The 19117-nt window shown below is 45.6% G+C and overlaps 1 protein-coding gene across 10 annotated transcripts in view; it reads right to left on the bottom strand.

The window, feature by feature from the left end:
- PRUNE2 (prune homolog 2 with BCH domain) overlaps nt 1-19117 on the bottom strand; it is a 316953-nt gene that overhangs the window by 83547 nt on the left and 214289 nt on the right. For all 10 annotated transcript variants that reach the window (XR_011379490.1, XR_011379489.1, XR_011379488.1 and 7 more), the window contains exons 8-9: nt 10495-17038; nt 9404-10169 (exon numbers count right to left, since the gene is read on the bottom strand). Coding sequence is in view for 7 of the 10 variants with exons in the window: in XM_051858798.2 (XP_051714758.1) it covers nt 9404-10169; nt 10495-17038 (7310 nt within the window). In the remaining 3 variants the exon portion in view is untranslated. The remainder of the gene's footprint in view (nt 1-9403; nt 10170-10494; nt 17039-19117) is intronic.

Below are 19117 nucleotides of genomic sequence, written 5' to 3'. Positions count from 1 at the left end.
CCATTGCTCCTCTTCCAGTCCAGCTCTCTGCTATGGCCCGGGAGGGCAGTGGAGGATGGCTCAAGTGCTTGGGCCCTGCACCCGCATGGGAGACCAGGAGGAAGCACCTGGCTCCTGGCTTCGGATTGGTGCAGCGCCAGCCGTAGCAGCCATTTGGGGGGTGAACCAACAGAAGGAAGACTTTTCTCTCTGTCTCTATCTCACTGTCTATAACGCTGTCAAATAAATAAATAAATAAGAAAGTGAATTGCACAGCAGAAGACCAGATGATGGTAAATGCTTAAGAAACATTAGCTCCTACTCGGTTTTTTTTTTTTTTTTTTTTTTGGACAGGCAGAGTGGACAGTGAGAGAGACAGACAGAGAGAAAGGTCTTCCTTTGCCCTTGGTTCACCCTCCAATGGCCGCCGCGGCCGGTGCACCGCGCTGATCCGATGGCAGGAGCCAGGTACTTCTCCTGGTCTCCCATGGGGTGCAGGGCCCAAGCACTTGGGCCATCCTCCACTGCATTCCCAGGCCACAGCAGAGAGCTGGCCTGGAAGAGGGGCAACCGGAACAGAATCCGGTGCCCTGACCGGGACTAGAACCTGGTGTGCTGGCGCCACAAGGCAGAGGATTAGCTAGTGAGCCGCGGCGCCGGCCCAGCTCCTACTCTTAAAATAAGGATCACTTAATGTCCTCCCAATGGCTGTTATGTGGTATGGGGAGTGGTGATGGGGAAAGGAGAGAAGCAGCACATCTATGTTGGCACTAAAGTGTACATTAAGACACCTCAGAATAGGGAGTAGGTATGAGACTCACGTGCCATGTGTCTTTCAGCTCTAGAAAAGAGCAGGATGGAGCCAACAGGAAGCTGTCATTTTGCAGGGTTAATGGCTGCAAAAGTTCAGCTAAAGCATAGGTGAATCCTCCAAAGCCCAGAAGAACCCAGAATTTTCAGGAGGAAAAGAGACTTCAGGGTGGGTGGTGTTCTGGGGATGCCTCTGGCCACCTGTGTCTGAACAGTGGGGACCTTGCCTTGGTGCAGCACTGCTCTTAGAAGGCGTCTCCCTGCCCCCACTAGGTGGGAAAGGCAGCAAATGAAGACTAAGGAAAAGGAATTAAGAACAGGTAGAATGGACACTGTAACTAATTCTGTTTTAAAAGTCAGCGGTTAGATGGTTTTACACATCTAACTTATTACACATTATTATTTATTAACTCATTAACTTATTACTTATTAACTTATTACACATAATACATGAGTATTATTTTAATTGCATTAGAAAAATGTGCTACAATATTTTTGTCTTTACACGTGAAATAAAAGGCATAGAATATTTTTTAAAAGTCAGCAGTTGTTATGGAAATTGATTATCACCATCAGGTCAATCCAAGATACTATCAAATAGCTTAAGTAATGCTTTATTAACTGGGAAATGTGGGAAATCGATGTCACCCACGATATTTCTTTTGTGTTGCAGGTTGCTTTTCCACGTTGTGTCAGGGTAAAGTAATCCTAACCCCAAGTTAGCTGGAAACTTAAGGAAGTATCTTATTTTATTCAGTATAGGAAAACAGCTACAATTATTTTGGAAAATAAGTATTACTGATTAAATGCAATCAGTGGCGCGCTCATTATTATACTGACAAAAAGAGCATGGTAGATGTCAAATTCTCCGGTAATGTTTTGGTCATTCTCTCAGAACCTAATTCATACTAAAGTATGAATTTACTATTTCATGAATGTGGCCTTAAAAATAAAAATAAAAATAAAAAAGATTTTGAAGATGATATATTAACTGTTGTTTGAGTTAATGGTGTAACAGATGATTAAGTAAGCGGAGTATTTTTCCTTTCTAATAAGGAAAAGACAATCAAACAAAAGAGATCTTCATACCCAAGGAATAGACAACAAAGAACCAGGAAAAGAAATTGCACAGGTATACCTATATTTTTCCTTGAGCTTGAGATAAGTGAATAACAGCATTATATGAAACCCAAAAGGTAGAAGAATTTTGGAGGAATTGCAGTGAACAGGAGAGCAGGAACACTTTTTTTTTTTTTTTTTTAAAGTAACATGCTCTGGAGCCGGCACTGTGGCATAGCAGGTAAAGCTGCCACCTGCAGGGCTGGTATCCCATATGGGTGCTGGTTCAAGACCCAGGTGCTCCACTTCTGATCCAGCTTTCTGCTATGGCCTGGGAAAGCAGTAGAAGATGGCCCAAGTCCTTGGGCCCCTGTACCCGCATGGGAGATCCAGATGAAGCTCCTTGCTCATGGTCTGGCCCAGCCCTGGCAGTTGTGGCTATCTCGGGAGTGAACCAGCAGATGGAAGACCTCTCTCTCTCTCTCTCTCTCTCTGCCTCTCTTTCTCTCTGTGTAACTCTGACTTTCAAATTAATAAATAAATCTTTTTTAAAAAAAGTAACATGCTCAAATTTCAAAAAAAGAGAAAATATGGATTTTAAGCTTTAGAAAAGGATGATTTTTTTTTGCTTCCAAACAAAATCTATCACATCTCCTTTGGAAGAAAGGCAGTTAACACCAGAAATTATCATAGCTCTATTAAAAGCAAGAAATGCTGGACAAACTTTCTTTTCCATTCATCCAATCATGCATGTTTATGTGGTGCCTAATATGTGGTAGGTGCTATCCTAAGCCCCAGAGGAATAGTGATGAACAAGACAAACTAAACTTCTGCTTTGCTGGAGATTATAGTCTCATAAGTGGACACAACAGAATCACTTCAATAAATAAATAAACGGATAAATAGATAAATAAATAAGTAAATAAATAAATAAACAAAACATGGTAGGAAGAAAACAAGCCAGAGTCAAGTAGGTTCTCAGTACTGGCATTACTGACATACGGGGCTTAGGAATCATTTATTGTGGGGGTGCTCTTGTACACTGTAGAGTATGTAGCAGCATCCTTGACCCCTACTCATTAGAGGACAGTGGCACATACCCTAGCTGTGACAAGCACATGTCTCCAGACATGGGCAAATATCCTCAGGAGACAGGGGAAGGCAAAATCATTGCTAATGGAAACCAACAGCTTGGACTTATCCAAAGCATGATTCATTCCTGGGCTAACTTTTAAAATTTTTATTTTCATGTGTTTGGAAGAGAGAGAGAGAGAGAGAGAGAGAGAGAGAGAATCTCCTATCTGTTAGTTCACTCTCTCAAATGCCTATAACAGAAGGGGCTAGGCCAGGTGAAAGCCAGGCATGTTTCTCAAGGAGCTTCTATTTTCTCCTGAAACAAGTTAGGTCACCAATTCTGACATTTAGAGTTTCCATCCAGAGAAGCACCTCGGATTTGTCCTTAAAGTAGAAGCTAACACAATACAAAATGGACTCCTCTATGGGTGTTCATCCTACAACACAGCTACCTTGTACCACCTCATCCTGGCACTCAGGTATCTGGGCACTGAGACCCTTGCTGTAAGGTCCCTCACCACATGTGTAAATATTTGGAAAAGTTAAATGAATGCTGAGGGACTTTGGACCTCTCATTTCCCCCTGGACTCTGGTCACTCAAGCTGGTCCCATGCCCCATGGACAGAGCACTCATGGCTCGGCTGTACTGGGAAATGTGTGTTCAGGTGTCAGAGGCGCTCAGAAGCTCAGAGTCTGAAGAGTCAGAGGCAGTCTGGCTCAGTTACTCTCCAAACAGCTCCATGGGAGCCTGGTCCAAGGAAACGGAACCCAGTGCTGAAAATCTCAAGAGAGAGAGGCTGTGTCCTAGCCCAACTAACAAGTTCTGTTAAAAACAATCAGTAGGGGCCAGCGCTGTGGTTAAGCCTCCACCTGCAGTGCCAGCATCCTATATGGACACTGATTCATGTCCCAGTGGCTCCTCTTCTGATCCAACTCTCTGCAGATTGCCTGGGAAGGCAGTGGAAGATGGCCCAAGTGCTTGGGCCTTGCACCCACATGGCAGACCTGGAAGAATCTTCTGGCTCCTGGCTTCAAATAGGTTAAACACCAGCCGTTGTGGCCATTTGGAGGGTGAACCAGAGAATGGAGGACCTCTCTCTCTCTCTCTCCCCCTCTCTCTGTCTGTAACTCTGCCTCTCAAATAAATAAATAAATCTTAAAAAAGAAGTCAATAGATGTACTATGACAAGAAAAAACATCTTACCGAAGCTTTCTCCAGCTCTAAAATTATGACCTGCTGCTCTCCAGGTCAGTTTGGAGAGGCTGGGTAAAGGGAGGAGAGAGAGAGCAGGTTTGCAGCTCATGTGTCCTATTGTATATACCATGAATCTACTTCTATTGATGAAGACTCTTAGTATTTTTGTAGGATGGTCTTGACTTTGCATATTCTGCCCCATAATGAAATTAGGTGTCAGAAGATATTTCCAGTTTCGGGTTTGGGAAAATACTGCTGCCCTCTTGAGTGGCTCCCGTGACTATCTTCCTGTCTCCATGATTCCCGACAGCCTCTTCTTCCCAGTCCTCTTGGCTGGTGTCCTATTGTTTCTTTGCTCTTCCAAATCCTTTTTATGCCAGTCTCTAACTGTGCCCCTCGGAGCCCCACTAGGACTCTCAGGGGCCCTTTCCCTCATTAAATTTTTTTCTTTCAATTTGCTTTCCAACCATGTTGACATAAAGATAAGCATAATCCACACATGAATAAAACTATAGTTTTCTTTTGATTTTAAAAGATACTACAACATTCGCATGTGTTCCTTAAAGTACCCTGGCCCTGGGCATTCTGCCTCCTGTGTCTGACAGATAATAGGCTCTGCATGCTACCTATTCCACAAAGGCACCCTAGAGAGCTGGCTCTCTTCATATCATAGCCTTGCTTGTTGCAATTGTTAAAGGGGATAGTGCATATCCCAGGAGACTTACTTCTAAGTACCTGGTCTCTAGCACAAGCCTGTAATTGGGAGTTGTTACGAATTGAACCAGGTCTGGCTCATGAAATTAATTTAGATGTTTAAACTCAAAGTCTTATTTAACATTTAATGGGTGAATGGTTGATGGATTAAGATAGAGGCTTAATTCAACAATGGTAACTGAAGGTGGGTCTTCCGCGAAGTGGTAGGATTGAGGATTAGGTTGCTAGGGTGGAGCCCCATCGTGGAATCCCTATGGCTTTCTAGCCAAGAGAGGGCAGAGGAAGAGTGCGCTCCCTGTGTCTCTGCTTCCCAGGTTGTCATGTGACTCCCCAGCTCCCACTCCAGCCTCCAGCCTCACCAGATGCTTAAATCAACTTGAACTATGACCCTCCAAACTGCAAGTCAAAATAACCCTTCCTACGTTGCTCCTCTAAGAGGTTTTATTTAAAAATAATGGAAAGCTGACTAATACAATAGTTACATTTAAACTGACATGGTCATTAGCTATTTTAACTATTAACTAGTTTAAGTATGTTATTATCTACCTTTTTGCTATGTATAACTCCTTAAATACACTGCATACTCTTAGAGGGCTGGGAGTACATTTTTAACTTATTTATTATTATTATTATTTAAGATCTATTTTTATTCATTTGAAAGGCAGAGTTACAGGAAGAGAGGGAAAGAGAGAACTTTCCATTCACTGGTTCATTCTCCAAATGGCTTCAACAGCTGGGGCTGGACCAGGCCAAAGTCAGAAGCCTGGTACTCCATCCTGGTCTCCCAAAGTGGGTAACAGAGGCCCAAACACTTGAACCATTATCTGCTGCTTTCTTAGGCACATTAGCAGGAAGCTGGATCAGAAGCAGAGCAACCAGGCCTGGAACTCACACTCCAATATGGGATACTGGCTGAGCCAGAACACTGGCCTCTGGGAATACATCTTTTTTTTTTTTTTTAAGATTTATTTATTTGAAAATGAAAATTACACACAGAGTGGGAGAGACCTAGAGGGAGATCCTCCATCTGCTGGTTTACTCCCCAGATGGCTGTAATGGCTGGGGCTGGGCTAGGCTAAAGCCAGGAGCCAAGAGCTTCATCTAGGTCTCTCAGATGGGTGCAGGGGCCCAAGCACTTGTACCATCTCCCACTGCTTTCCCAGGCACTCTAACAGGGAGCTGGGTCAGAAGTGGAGCAGCCAGCACTCAAACCATTGCCTACATAGGATGGTCCTCAAACTTGAGCATGTACCCAAATCACATGGAGGGGGGAGGGGTGGCTGAAATTCAGTGGAGGCAGCTTCCACCCACAGAGCTCCTCCTGCTGAAGAGAGATCTAGGGTGGAGTAATGATTGGCTCCAACAAGTGCTCCTGGGATGCTGGGTGCTGCTGGTCTGAGCACTGTACTTAGAGAAACACTCATTTTAGACAAGTCTGCATTCCCTCTAAATCTAGCCCAGAGGGAAACTGCCAAATACATTCAGAGTAAATTATTTATGCAAAAGATAATGCCATTGTCAGTGAGAAAATGTGCCCAAACCCAAGTAGGAGAAAAGTTTCCTTACTCCAGGGGCTGACAGGAAGGGGATGACCTAAGAAATCTTGCTGACAGAAAAGAAGCGAGTGGCACAGTTGCACAACTGTTATCCATTGGTGTTCAGGGGCGTGTGCAAAGTGCAGACAAGAAGCCAGACAATAGCTCAGCTCCTGGGTGCCCGAGTTCTCCGTGCCATTTATAACAATGCCAGCAGGGCTGCGGGGACCCATCTGCTGCTCGTTCTGATAACGAATCTGGGGTCGCTCTGGAAGGAAATCGCTTGACAGGAAGCAAGAAGGATTAGGCCAACTGAAAATGCCTGGATTTATGAAGCTGCACTTGAATACGGTATAGCCTCTAACTCCTTATGGCACTTCACTAACCTTCATGCCCCCCTGCTATGTTTTCTGTTTTCTCTTGTTCCTTTCATGATGACATGTAATTTGTAAATGCAAAGCTCTCCTGGATTCATTCTGTCTCCATACAAATGAGGCTCACAGAATTTAATAGCTTGAGGCCTTCTAGCTCAAACCACTAATTTTATGGGTGAGGAAACTTAAGCCTGAGGTTAATCCTAAAACATAGAACTGGTAATGATAGGGCCAGGCTGCAATCCGGATTGCTAGACTTATAGTGGGGATGTGGTGTCCATAGTTTTTGTGTTTCCATACTGAGTAAGAAAAAGAAACCTTTCTCCACCACATTTTAAATAGGAAACATGATTTCCTCCTTGACTTGAGTTACTTTCCACAGTTTTCCCTTTTGTCCCTGCAAACAGGAGGGCTATATAGGGGCAAGTGAAGGGAAATGAAAACCTTAGATGGTTTCAGCAGAGCCCCGCATCCTGAAGGCCGCAGTGACTCTGGTTCCCTGCGCTGTACCCATTGGCTACCCACAGATGTGGCACAGGGCAAACTGTCAAAAACCAGTGGTGAGTAAATGAATGCATAATGGAGTCACCGGTTTGATGGTTATTTATCAGTTCTTCAGCCAATTAGGGAACGAGTGTTTCACATGAAGATTTTGAGTCAACTTAAAATGCAGTCTTCTTAGGAATCAAGGAGTTTTTAACAAAAGCTCCAACATTAGAAATTCCTGAGCAAGCCATTCATAAGAAGATCCTCTTCAGATCAGTTTCAGCTTAAATAAAAGGAACCTTACCAGGTGCTATTGAGCACGGCTACCTCCGTGAAATTAGGATTAAACTTCTACCTCTTAAGTCTTCACAGGTGACTGCGAAAGACATTCCTGACTGTTCCTATAAGCCAACCAGAAACCTTAAGTACTTCAAAGCAAAAAGGATAAGTAAAGCTTTTGCTTTTGTCTCCTTAAGGCAAACATGCTGTACCTACCTTTCTTAATTATCTCTGGGAACTGTTATTGATGATAAAGCCACCTGATGATTTCTATTATAATTCTCTATACTCTAAATGAGTTTATAATCTACATATCATTACTCACTATCTGGGAATCTGTAAGATATGTTGTTTTCATCTAAAGGGGCACCCCACTTACAATTGTTTTTGTTCTGGTTTTGCTTATACTAATTAACAACTTATATGTTTCAGAACTCGACTTCTGGGAGTAACCGACCACGTAGGGGACACAGACGTTGACAATAACCGAGACTTCTCCAGCTCACAAAGAAAATTCATTAGATAGGATAGGCAGAGACCTCCAGACCCTGGATAGGCAGGGCCTGCACTACGCCCCTCATTAGCAGGAAGCAGTTACAGAAGAGATGATTCAACGGCCATCAACTCCCCCTTAGGATTAAGGGGATGGAGTCTCTGAGGGGGGAATGAAGTAGGCAGGCGTACAGGTTAAAACTGATTAGGTTTGTGAGGTGGAAGACCACACCTTCGCCATGCCCCTGAGTGACCTTATCCCCCTACCTGGCCACACCTGGGTGCCAAGCAGCCAATCAGGGTAATTAACCACACTCCCCTTTGGAAGTAGGTTAAAAGCCTGGGACACAGTGTGTCTGCCCTTCTTCTCTTCTTCCCTGGCCTCTTACCAGGAGGGGGCTTGCTGTAGCTCTGTGCCTCCAGGGAGCATGGCCTTCGGGCCATGTGCTCTAGGCTTCCTGGCCTGGATGCTCATCCATGTGGCTGGTTCCTGGTGCTTGGTATGAACCCCTATTCACCTCTCTCTCTTAAATAAAGCTCTCACTCTCCTATGAATCTTTCTCACTAAATAAAACCCTAAAATGTACTATGCTGCCTCGTTTATCTGTGCCGATATTTAGAATTCTTCTCTAAATATTAGGCAAGAACCCTCTTGGGCTTACTAATATTGGGGATTTATTAATAAGCTCATGGTGAAATCGTATGGCACCCCACATTCCGGTAGCACATGTGGCACCCCAGATGGTGCTTCTGGGGAACTTTAAGGGGCCACATCTGTGTGTAAATTTTAGGGGGTCTTGTCTGATTTCACTTATCCCTACCAGAAAGTCAGGTGCTTACATAAAACCAGGAAATGCCTTATTCTGTAAGACGGACAGAGGAGTCAGCTGGAAAAGTTCAGATTTTGGAGGCAGAAAGCTTTGAATTCCAAAGTGTTCATGCTGGTTACCTAATTCCGGGCAAATCATAGAAACTTTCTGAGCCTTGAGTGCTCCCCCACCTCCACCTCCACCAATTGACCAGTGTAAGGATTAAACTATCACACGTGCTAAGTGTCATGCACACAGTAGGTGCTGAATCAATGTTAGTGCCACCTCTCATTTACAATAGCCTGTTGAACACTCAAAAGTGTTGAATAAGATGAGATAGGTAGGAGTCAGGAGGGTAGATACACGTCTCTGGTTGATAATCAAAGAGGACTTTTTTTTTTTTTAGTTAAAAATGTACACAAATCCTCATTGTGGTATAGCTCTCTGAGAACAGCTTTCCTTGATCATGTGCCTTGCAATAAATGTACACAAAGTTCCCCTCATCCAGGTACTCTTCATATTCCATAAGCCCTCAGCATTTTCCTGGTTTCTAAATAAAATGGTTCTCAGGAAAAACAGTCTAGCATTTTTGCTTACCCATTTGGTCTTGGTTTCCTGGTGGTGGACTCGAGGAATTCTGTCTCCTCCTCCACTTCTGTTTCCGGGATCTTGTCTTTCTGCCGAGGCTGTGGTGAAAGCATTTCCCATTCATTGTCATGGGTGACAGTCTGCAACAGCACTGCCTCTTGGCCAGCGTTGCCTTGGCTCTTGCTCTGCCATGACTGACTGTCCAGGCTGGAGGTTTCCTCGGGTGTGAAGGATGCTAGAGATTTCATTGTCCCCAGCACCTGCCCTGGGGAACGCTTGTCCATGCCAAGTTCAGAGAACGGCTCCCCAGTCTTGTCAGAACATCCAGGGCCCAAGTCCCTGGCTTCTGATGACGAATCACCGACTGCACTAAGACCCAAGACCATCCAGCTCTGGTCTTGTGCAGGGCTTTCCAGAGATGCTCTCTTGTCCCCACTAGAAGACCTTGTCTCTGCAGAATGACTATTTCTCCTATTGAAGGAGGCAGGCTGACACTTGGCTGGGGAGCTTGCTAACTGAGTTCCTGACAGCCTCTGTTCCTCAGAGTCTACATGAGCTTCTTCTAGTTCAGATAGGCTTTCCCTGGCTTCACAGGTTTCTGACTTCAGGGGTGAATTTTCTCCATGGTTTACAAGTATGTAATCCATGTGTAGTGCATGCTGATCTTCATTCTTTTTGGTACATATTTCCTCCTGGCATTCTGATTGTATTTGCTCAGGCTCTTGGATGGGAACTATTTTTTCTTCTTCCAACTCAGATATTCCCTTGCTGGCACCTAGAAGTGTATGTTGAAGGTGAGAGGGGAGAACAAGGCTTAATTAACACATTATGTGATTTGTGATCCTGGCAAATGATCATCTAAAAGGAGGCAATTTAAGAACTGTTTTTTATTTTGCAGAGATGTGCAGTTTGCTTGTGCACTATCAGGCATAGTCATCATATGGGCATTTGATTTTACTGTTATGATGCAGGACTTGGTTAAGCATGCATGGCAAATGTAACTAGTTCCTCTTATTCCTACCACATTGGTAAGACTATGTTTTACAAATGCACTACTTTAATAGCAGTATTACAAGCTAGAGGAATGGGCTATTTCTTACCAATTGATGATCCTATGTCTCCACCTGCTGGTGAATCAGAATTAACTGCTTCTACTTCCCATTCAGTGTTTGAAGGTGATAACTCCACGCTGGCATCTGCTCCAGAAGGCAAAGAAACAGACTCAGGGTCTTCCTGAATATGCAGCACAGTCAGCTGGGGTCCAGGCTGTGTGGTTTCGGTCTCAGCGTGATTTTCCACACTTCTTCCATCAGGAAGTGCAGACAGCAACATCTCCGCTGCTTCACTCTCCAGAGACACATCCTCTGGAGACCTAGAGTTCTCCGTTGTTTCTGGGCCATGGTTAGGTTCTGTGAGATAGGACAAATCAAAAGGCGGTGTGTATGGTGCCAGCGAGTGCTTCAGAGCGTCTTCCTCCACGGGAGGGTCACCACCATACAGGAAGTGCTCAGGCTCTTTCAGGAACTCCTCATCGATATTCTGGCCCATGACATCGTATTCAAAGTCCCCCCATGAAGCTTCGGAGGAACAGATATCTTGCTTCCCTGCATCCCCATCAACTGGAGTTTCCGGATGACCCTCTGATAATGTCAGCTTGCTCATGTCATCAATTGTTCCCGTGGATGTGTTCAGACCTGAGGCATCACTGAAGCTGTGGTCAAAGGCAGCTTCACTCACATCCAGACAAGTGTCTGAGGCTAGCAAATCATTATTAACTGCAACTAGGCTCTCAGTAGCAAAAGGTTGCTCAGTGTCAACAAACAAGGCCCTTGCACCTGCCTGACTTTCAGAAGAAAAGTCCTCTGATTCCCAAGAGCCATGGCCTTCGACACTTGGCTCTTGGTGAGTTACAAAGATGCTGGTTCCCACATTTTCAATCCTGTGGTTTGTTCTGTCCTCAGGTTCCAACACTGGTGCTGTGTCTGGGCTGGCTTCTTCCTCTGATGCTTTTAAACCTGTATTATTGTGCCCTTCTACATCAGAAGGTTCAGGAGAACCTTGAAGAGAGGCAGGCTGGGATGAGCTGTTGATGTTTGCTTGATTGCTGACTGGAGACAGTGGAACTGTGTCTTCAGAATAGAGTTCTGACTCATATGAAACCGACTCCTGTCTAGGCTCAGGAGATGGTTCCGCACTCGTCTTTGGCTCAGTGAGATGAAACTCACCGGAGTGCATACCAGGTTCTGTGCAAGTACTGATGCGCTGTTCAGTCTCTTGCTTTGCTTCAGAATCATGACAGATATCAGGGCTGTTGGACGCCTGGGAATGGCTGTCCTGGTCACAGTGAGTCAGTATGTCAGGATTCTCACCATCTGCTTTCAAACTGAAGGGCTGTTTAGCATCCATCCACAAATCAGGGGAGGTTGAGGCCAGCTGCCCGCCCTCTGGGAAGTTGCCATGTAAAATATCTGGAACAAAGCTACCTTGGGGGCTCTCCCTAGAGCTAGAGTCTGACTTCCTTATCGATTGTGTAGGGGGACTGCCAGCAGTGAAATTCTCTGTGGCAGTGCTTGGATTTGTTGTTTCATCAAGGTATGAATGTTCTTGTTCCCACCAATTTGCTTCTTGGCACTCTATAGTTGAGACATTAGCAATAACACATGCATTTTCCTCTGTGTGAGTAAATGCGTGGTCTGGCTGATCCCAGACAGCCAGTGTGCTATCCTGACATTGCCCTTGTGAGCGTGTTTCTGAAGGGAGTTCATCACCAGCACAAGATGGGAAGGTTTGCTCTCTTGAATCCTGTTCTTTAACTTGGCCCAATATTACAAGCTGGCTAAACTGATTGGCATCTGGGTCAGGCTCCCTTGGCTGAATGTTCCAGAGTTGCTCGTGAGAGTTCTCCCCATTGCAATCCAGAAAGGAAGACTGATGTTTGTTACTGAAAGGGTTAATGCAGTGTGTTTCCAGGGATTCAGTGTCACCCTGAATGGGCGCTCCCCAGGGACCTGCATTTTGGTACACAGAAGAATTCATCTCTAACACACTCCTTGAGTTAGACAGGTCCCCTTCCAAAGCACCCTCAGTAGGTCTTGCACCCTGTGGTGCGGCACTCCACCACTCAGTGCTCTCCACGGAGAAGCTCAGCATTTCCGGTTCAGGATGCTCTTCATTCTTTGGCTCAGTTTGGGGAGATATCTGCCACACTCCTGTCTTCTCTGTTTCTGGAGAAGATCTTGTCTCATTCTCCACTGCCATGATCTGTATTTCAGTCTCTGTTAGTGGTGAGAAATTCCAGTGATCAGGGCTGCTTTGTTGATTGTCACAGGATAGGGGTGACTTGCTCTCTGCTGGTTCTGACCTGCCTTCATGGTCAGAAAATTCCTCAGACTTGGGATCAGCTGTGGCCAAGGACTTATTAGATTCATTCAATGAATCCCAAGCTTCAGATTTCCTCTGAGCAACTTGACTAGTGTCCATGTGGATCTTTTTATCCACTGACTTGTCAGTACCCATACTACCATCAGAATCTGGGCTTACTGGAGCAACCTTGGTATCCACTGGCTGCACAGTTGCAGGAATGTCAAGTTCATTTTTCTCCTGCTGGCTAACCATCAGGTGCCTTTCTTGATATGCACCTGAATACTCAGAATATTTACCTGTTTCAGAACTAGATAAAGAGGATATGGAATCACCATCCACTGAGTCATCCCAAATCTCTAAAAATTTAGGAACCTTTTGATTGAAGTTCTTTTCAAATGTGTCCTCAAAGTCCTTCATTTGAGTGGTTACCTCTATTTGGCCATCAGTGGTAATGAGTTCACTTTCTTGATGATTCTCTTCACCCCAACCATCTTGATTTTCTTTTGGATGCTTGGTACTGGGTCCATGGCTCCAGGAAGACAATGCAGCTGAAGAATCACTGAAGTCAGGACTTGATGCACTTGAATGAGTATACTCACTGGAAATACTATCTTTATCAGACTTTCCAGAGGACCTGGATCCTAAAAGGTTGTTTTCAGAAGCCTTTGCTTCAAGATGTGCAGTTATCTCAGAACTTGCACGACTGACCTGCACATCACTGTCTGTAGGGCTCTCCAAAATGTCAAGGCTTTGGGGGACTTCAGGGCGGGGCCCTTCATTCACTCTGTCTGGCTTCAGTTCCTCAGTTTCCTCAAGATCCATTTCAGATAAAGATGTATTTTTTGTTAAATTCATTTTATCTGAAATCTCAGTCGTTTCAGCTGAATTTCTGTGGTTCACTGGGTGTTTTTCAGAGGTGTCTGTTTCCTGCAGGTGATTTGTGGATATCTCTGTTTGCACATCCCAGGAGTCTAGACGGTCAGACTCTTTCTCATACCCTAAGACTTCTGGTAGTCCCTCCATTTGAGGACTGGAAGTACTTGAAAGAGAGCTGATTTTGCCCGCTTCAAGGCAGATTTCTTGATGTTCAGATGGAACTGGAGAAGAGAGTTCCTGGTCACCTGGCTCTTTTCCAGAAATCCCTAAGGCACTGTTCTCCCCAGAGTCCAGCACCTCCTCATGGAGGTGTGCCCTGTTAGTAGCTCCCTTGGTTCCCTTCTCACTTTCAGTCTGTCCATAGCTATCACCTTCCCATGCATCTGAGTGTGCAAAATGCTCTGAATCCTCAAGTGTGGTCACCAAGGATACTGTATTGCTTGGCAGGCTTTCTGCCTGTGTGTTCTGCTTGCCAGGCAGCGAGGTCAGTGCTACTGAGTCACCGGTTGCAGATGCTTCTAGCATATCTGGGATGCACCTGTTCTGAGCATCTGCTGAATGACTGGGACTTTCAGGAGGCAAACTGCTCTGTTCCGGCTCTGTCATGTATGAAGAGCTTGGTAACATGAGTGATGACATGTCTTCATCTCTCATGACGGAATCCCAAATGTTATTTGCGATTAGCTGTCCACTCTTCTGGTTCAGTGTGTGATATTGGTTGGGAGCAGCATCCTGAGTGTCCTCAGCAGAGGCAGGGAGTTCCCAATCTACTTGATTTGCTTCCTGATACTCAGTGCCCCATGGTTCTAGCTGTCTCACTGAAAATCGGGTTTCCAGCTCAGTACCTTCAGCCATGTATCCTTCTGCTTGGCCGTCACTGGTGATGGCCACACCCCCACTACAGTCATCCCAGTCCAAATCATTATCCATGTCCGAGATGGTTGCTGTGGACTGAGTGTCCTCCAAAATCACTTTGTTCCACACGTCGAGACCATCGGGGGCCACCTGATGGGAGTTGGTGCTGCTGTGCAGGAGTGTGAGCTGCCTGTTTGTTTCGTTGTACAGGTGCATCATGCTGGGGTCGTCGTAGCTAGACTGGCTGCTTTCCCCCATGTCATCTTCCACAGAGACGTTCTTATCATCTGTGTCCTCTGTCTTGAGTAAATCTTTATCTACATCAACGGCAGCATTTATTTCCAAACTATTGTTGGCGCAAGGTGAAGCCCACATGTCCAGGTTCTCAGGACCTGAGCTGATCCGATTTCTCGGTGGCTGCTGCAGCGACGGGGCAGGAGTGTCAGCCTCCACCACGGCAGAGTTAATGTCTTTTGACTCAAAACCTTCTTCCTCAACAAAGAGCTTGTTTTCTGTTTCTTTGTCATCTCCAGCAAATGTTGGTGATGTGTAAGAATCAGAGGTGGAGTAGTTGGTATCTAAGGGGGAAGGTACTGAATCCTCTCCTATGTTGGATGCGCTGTAATCAGAGCATTTGTATGATAAGAAGGAATCTTCCCAAGGAGCTAGGACATCTGACCCTCCTTTCTTAATAGTATCCTCAAAAAGGTTCCAGGAATCTACCTTATCATATGTTTTCCCTCTAGTGTTGGGATCCTCTAACCTATTCTGGCCTTCCTCCGCTGGCTTAGAATGACTCCACGCATGATCCAGATCAGAACTGGGCTTTCCAGACATGAAGCTGTTCTCCTGGGAGTCGTTGTTCTTCCTGACCCAGATTTCTGGAGCTACCTGCTCATTTGTGTCACTGGGTGAAGTGTCCAGTAGGTCTTCTGGAGGAAATGAAAAGCCACTCTTGGCCATTGCCCACTCATTTGGGTCCCTCACAGAAGGTGTCTCGCTGCTCGTTGGGTGCAGGTTCCAGGTACTTTTTAAAGTTGTGGCATTATCTTCTTTACCAAATGCACTCCAGGCTGGTAATGACACTGCAGCAGCTGGCTCATCGTCTTCTGTGGGATTTCCCCATGGCTCAGGCATTGCTGTGGGTGAGCGGCCAGAATGCCACAAAGCAGCAAAGTCTTCTATTAGGTGGTTTGTTCCCTGTTGAGAAGCATCTGGCAAGTGGGATTTCTCAGGGGGCAGGTTCTGAAACTGAAAACTTTCCTCATTGGGGCCTAGAATATTGTTGCTACCTAATTCAGGCTGACAGAATTCAGGTTCCCAGGCACCTGGGTTTGGGAACTCAAGACTCTTTGGTTGAAATAGAGAATCAGAGGCTCTCCTCTCAGCAGGGCTGGGCTTGTGATATTTCCATGATTCAGGGCTCTGGAAGACAGACTCCTGTTCACCAGAACTCCAGGCATCAGTAATATTTTTAGAGTCAATTTCCAAACCCCCCCACCAGCTTCTGCAGCGTGCCCGGGCCTGAGGTGGCCCTGTGTGACCTGTATCCATTGTTTTTTGGGTCAGAGCTTCTGGGTAGAGTGGGGCTGGCTCCTCGGTGGATGGAGAGCTTTCTACAAAGCTGTTCATAGGTGTTGGGGGGATCCTCTTTCCAATATTTTTCAGCCTCTCAGGAGAAGGAGATTTATCTCCCACAAAATCTGCCAAGCTCAAATTCCTTTCAGGGTTATCTCTTGGACTTTCCTGTCTCTGGACAAAGTCCTCATCAAACTCCACAAGGCTGTCTTTACCAGCCTCTGACAAAAGAGAGCTGGATGAAAAATTGGACATGTTGATCCCCAGTTCACCCAGCACCTTGGGCCCAGTGGGGAGCTGTCCTTCTGAGGAGTCGCTATCAGGGAAGTCATTCACTGGGGAATAGTCTGCTGAATGGGAAGATGGTTGGGATTGCCCAGAAGCCAAGGGTGCTGGGTCAAAGTTGAAGAGGTCAAAGTGTTCACTGTGTTCTCCAGACCGCGCGTGCTCCTCTGCAACTGCCCCTTCAGGGATGGGGCTGTAGGAGTCAAACCCTGGGAGGAGGCTATGGTGAGGTCCAGCGCCTTCTCCCACTGGACTGTCATCACTGAGGAAAACCGAGCTCTCCTTGGATGAGCGGCTGCTCCTGATGGTAGCCAGCCCACTATCTGGACTGACAAGGTCCACGTTGACATCCACCTGAGCCTGGTTAGAATCGTTGAGTTCCGGAGGGTTTTCTATGAAGTTCGCAGAGCTGGGCTGTGGCTCTACGTCAGAGCCATACAATTCCATAATCCCGGAGGATCCCTGTGAGAGAGGGGCGCTGCCTGCCACGGCTTCTGTTGAGGATGTCCGGCTGTTGGAGACCATCTCTGGACACCGCCTGTTGATGACTTCCTTGACAAGGAGAACCACTTGATCACATGTCACAGAAGGATCCTCCTGCTGGTACACCAGGATCTCATCACAGCCACACTCAAAGGGCTCCAGTTCTAGGCAAGGGTTCTGACACTCTTCCAGCTCACAGCAAATCTGTTGGGAGGCAGAAAGGAGTGTGTGAGCATTCAGGCCATCTTGGCACTTTTATTATTATTATTATTTTTAATTTTTTGACAGGCAGAGTTAGACAGTGAGAGAGAGAGAGAGACAGAGAGAAAGGTCTTCCTTTTTCCACTGGTTCACCCCCCAAGTGGCTGCTACGGACTGCGCATTGTGGCCAGCATGCTGCGCCGATCCAAAGCCAGGAGCCAGGTGCTTCCTCCTGGTCTTCCATGCAGGTGCAGGGCCCAAGCACCTGGGCCATCCTCCACTGCACTCCTGGGCCACAGCAGGGAGCTGGACTGGAAGAGGAGCAACTGGGACAGAATCTGGCACCCTGACCAGGACTAGAACCCCGGGGTGCAGTGCCACAGGTGGAGGATTAGCCTAGTAAGCTGCGGTGCTGGCCCATCTTGGTACTTTTAAACTTGGCTTTCTTAATATAAAATTAATCTATGTTCATCTGCCTGAAAAGAAGACTTCAAATAGCCAAGAAGCTTATAATGTAAGCCATGAGAGTTCCACTCAACCTACCACCAACTCTTTCTTCAGTCCTATCAAACTGTTTTTGTTTAACTCCAAATCCAGAAGTTCAATTTCACTGGCTTCTGAAAGGCATGGGTGGGTGAAGGGGTTCAATAATACTTGACGCCTTTCCTTGGTATCATAGAATATATCTTCTATCAGGAGTGAAAGTCAAGTCTGAACAAAAGCAGAGAGAATGCTGGTTGCTGACAAGAACCAAGGCGGAATGTTGGAACGAGAGGACGTGGGACAGAAGGAAGGCTCTTATTTAGGAGTAGATGGCCAGGTCTGATTCAACTACTATTACCCTCACAAGGCAAAGGAGAAAGCAGGAAAGAGAAAGAACTAATCATAGCCCACTTTTCCAAATGGCAGTCAGCTTCACTCCGCCCCTGGCTGCCCCATAGAACACATGCATGGAGCCAAAGTGGACGAAGCCGACTGGGAAAGGCAGGGAAACATTGTGATGGATGCTCAGTGCAAAGCCAGAATAGGCTGTAGTTCTATGATTTTTAGGTGTATCAGGAGTAGTTTCCCATATTGAGCAATATATAGTCATGCTGGACAAAAATGGCCACATGGGATGGAAGGTATATGATAATAATAATTGCCATGGAGCACACATAAACAGCACAGTAATAATAATTAGCATTTGTGTGTTTTCATATGCCAGGCAGTTCTGAAGTTTTACCATCATTACCTCTTCTAATTCTCACAGTAATTCTATAAGGTAAAAACTCTTTATATTCCCATTTTATTAATGAGGAAGCCAAGATACAGGAGTGTTAAATACGTTGTCCAACAACACACAGCCAACAAATTTTGGAGCCCAAGTTTTGAACTCAGAGGCCGACTCTTAACTGTATGGTCACTGAACAACACGAGATGTCCTTGGCACAGACTCTTGACCTTGTCAAGTTTCCAAGGAGCTGTCTTGTGGGTATTGCTAGGAAATGGAGGATTGATGGGGAGGAGAGATAAGCAGCTGGGTCATTTGCTCTTCTTTTTTGTCTCTTTTTCTTTCTAAAAAAACATTTATTTGAGAGTTCAGAGAGATAGAGAAATCCTATACCATGACTGTGATCATTGGAATTAGACCAGCCTAAAAGCAGGGACTTGAATTCCAACTATGCATCCTACTTTGGTGCCAGGAACCCAATTACTTGGGCCATCACCTGCTCTTCCTCCAAGTCTGTGTTAATGCAAAGCTGGAGTCAGGAGTCAGAGCCAGGTATCAAATTCAGGTACTCTCATTTGGGATGTGGGTGTCTTAATGGGGCCTCTTAACTGATATGCTAAACTTCTGCCCCTACTTTGTCTATTTTAAATGAACCAATTTTGATATAAGTTTGAGCAACAAGTCTGCTGCTAAAAGTGACTTGAAAACCACCACTCAGAGGGTTAAGATGTCTAAATCCTATTCCTAGGAAGCCAATGATCAAATTAGCTTTGCAACAAAATGCAGAATAAAGCATTGAAAAAGCCACAGGCAGGCAATGCAGTCAATGTATAAATACATGTGGGTCAGAGGAGAAGGTGCAAAACGCA

The sequence above is a fragment of the Oryctolagus cuniculus genome, chromosome 1 (assembly GCF_964237555.1).
Source record: "Oryctolagus cuniculus chromosome 1, mOryCun1.1, whole genome shotgun sequence".
Taxonomy (NCBI): Eukaryota; Metazoa; Chordata; class Mammalia; order Lagomorpha; family Leporidae; genus Oryctolagus; species Oryctolagus cuniculus.
The sequence above is the reverse complement of the archived record's forward strand: the minus strand, read 5'-3'. Positions and strand labels throughout refer to the sequence as shown.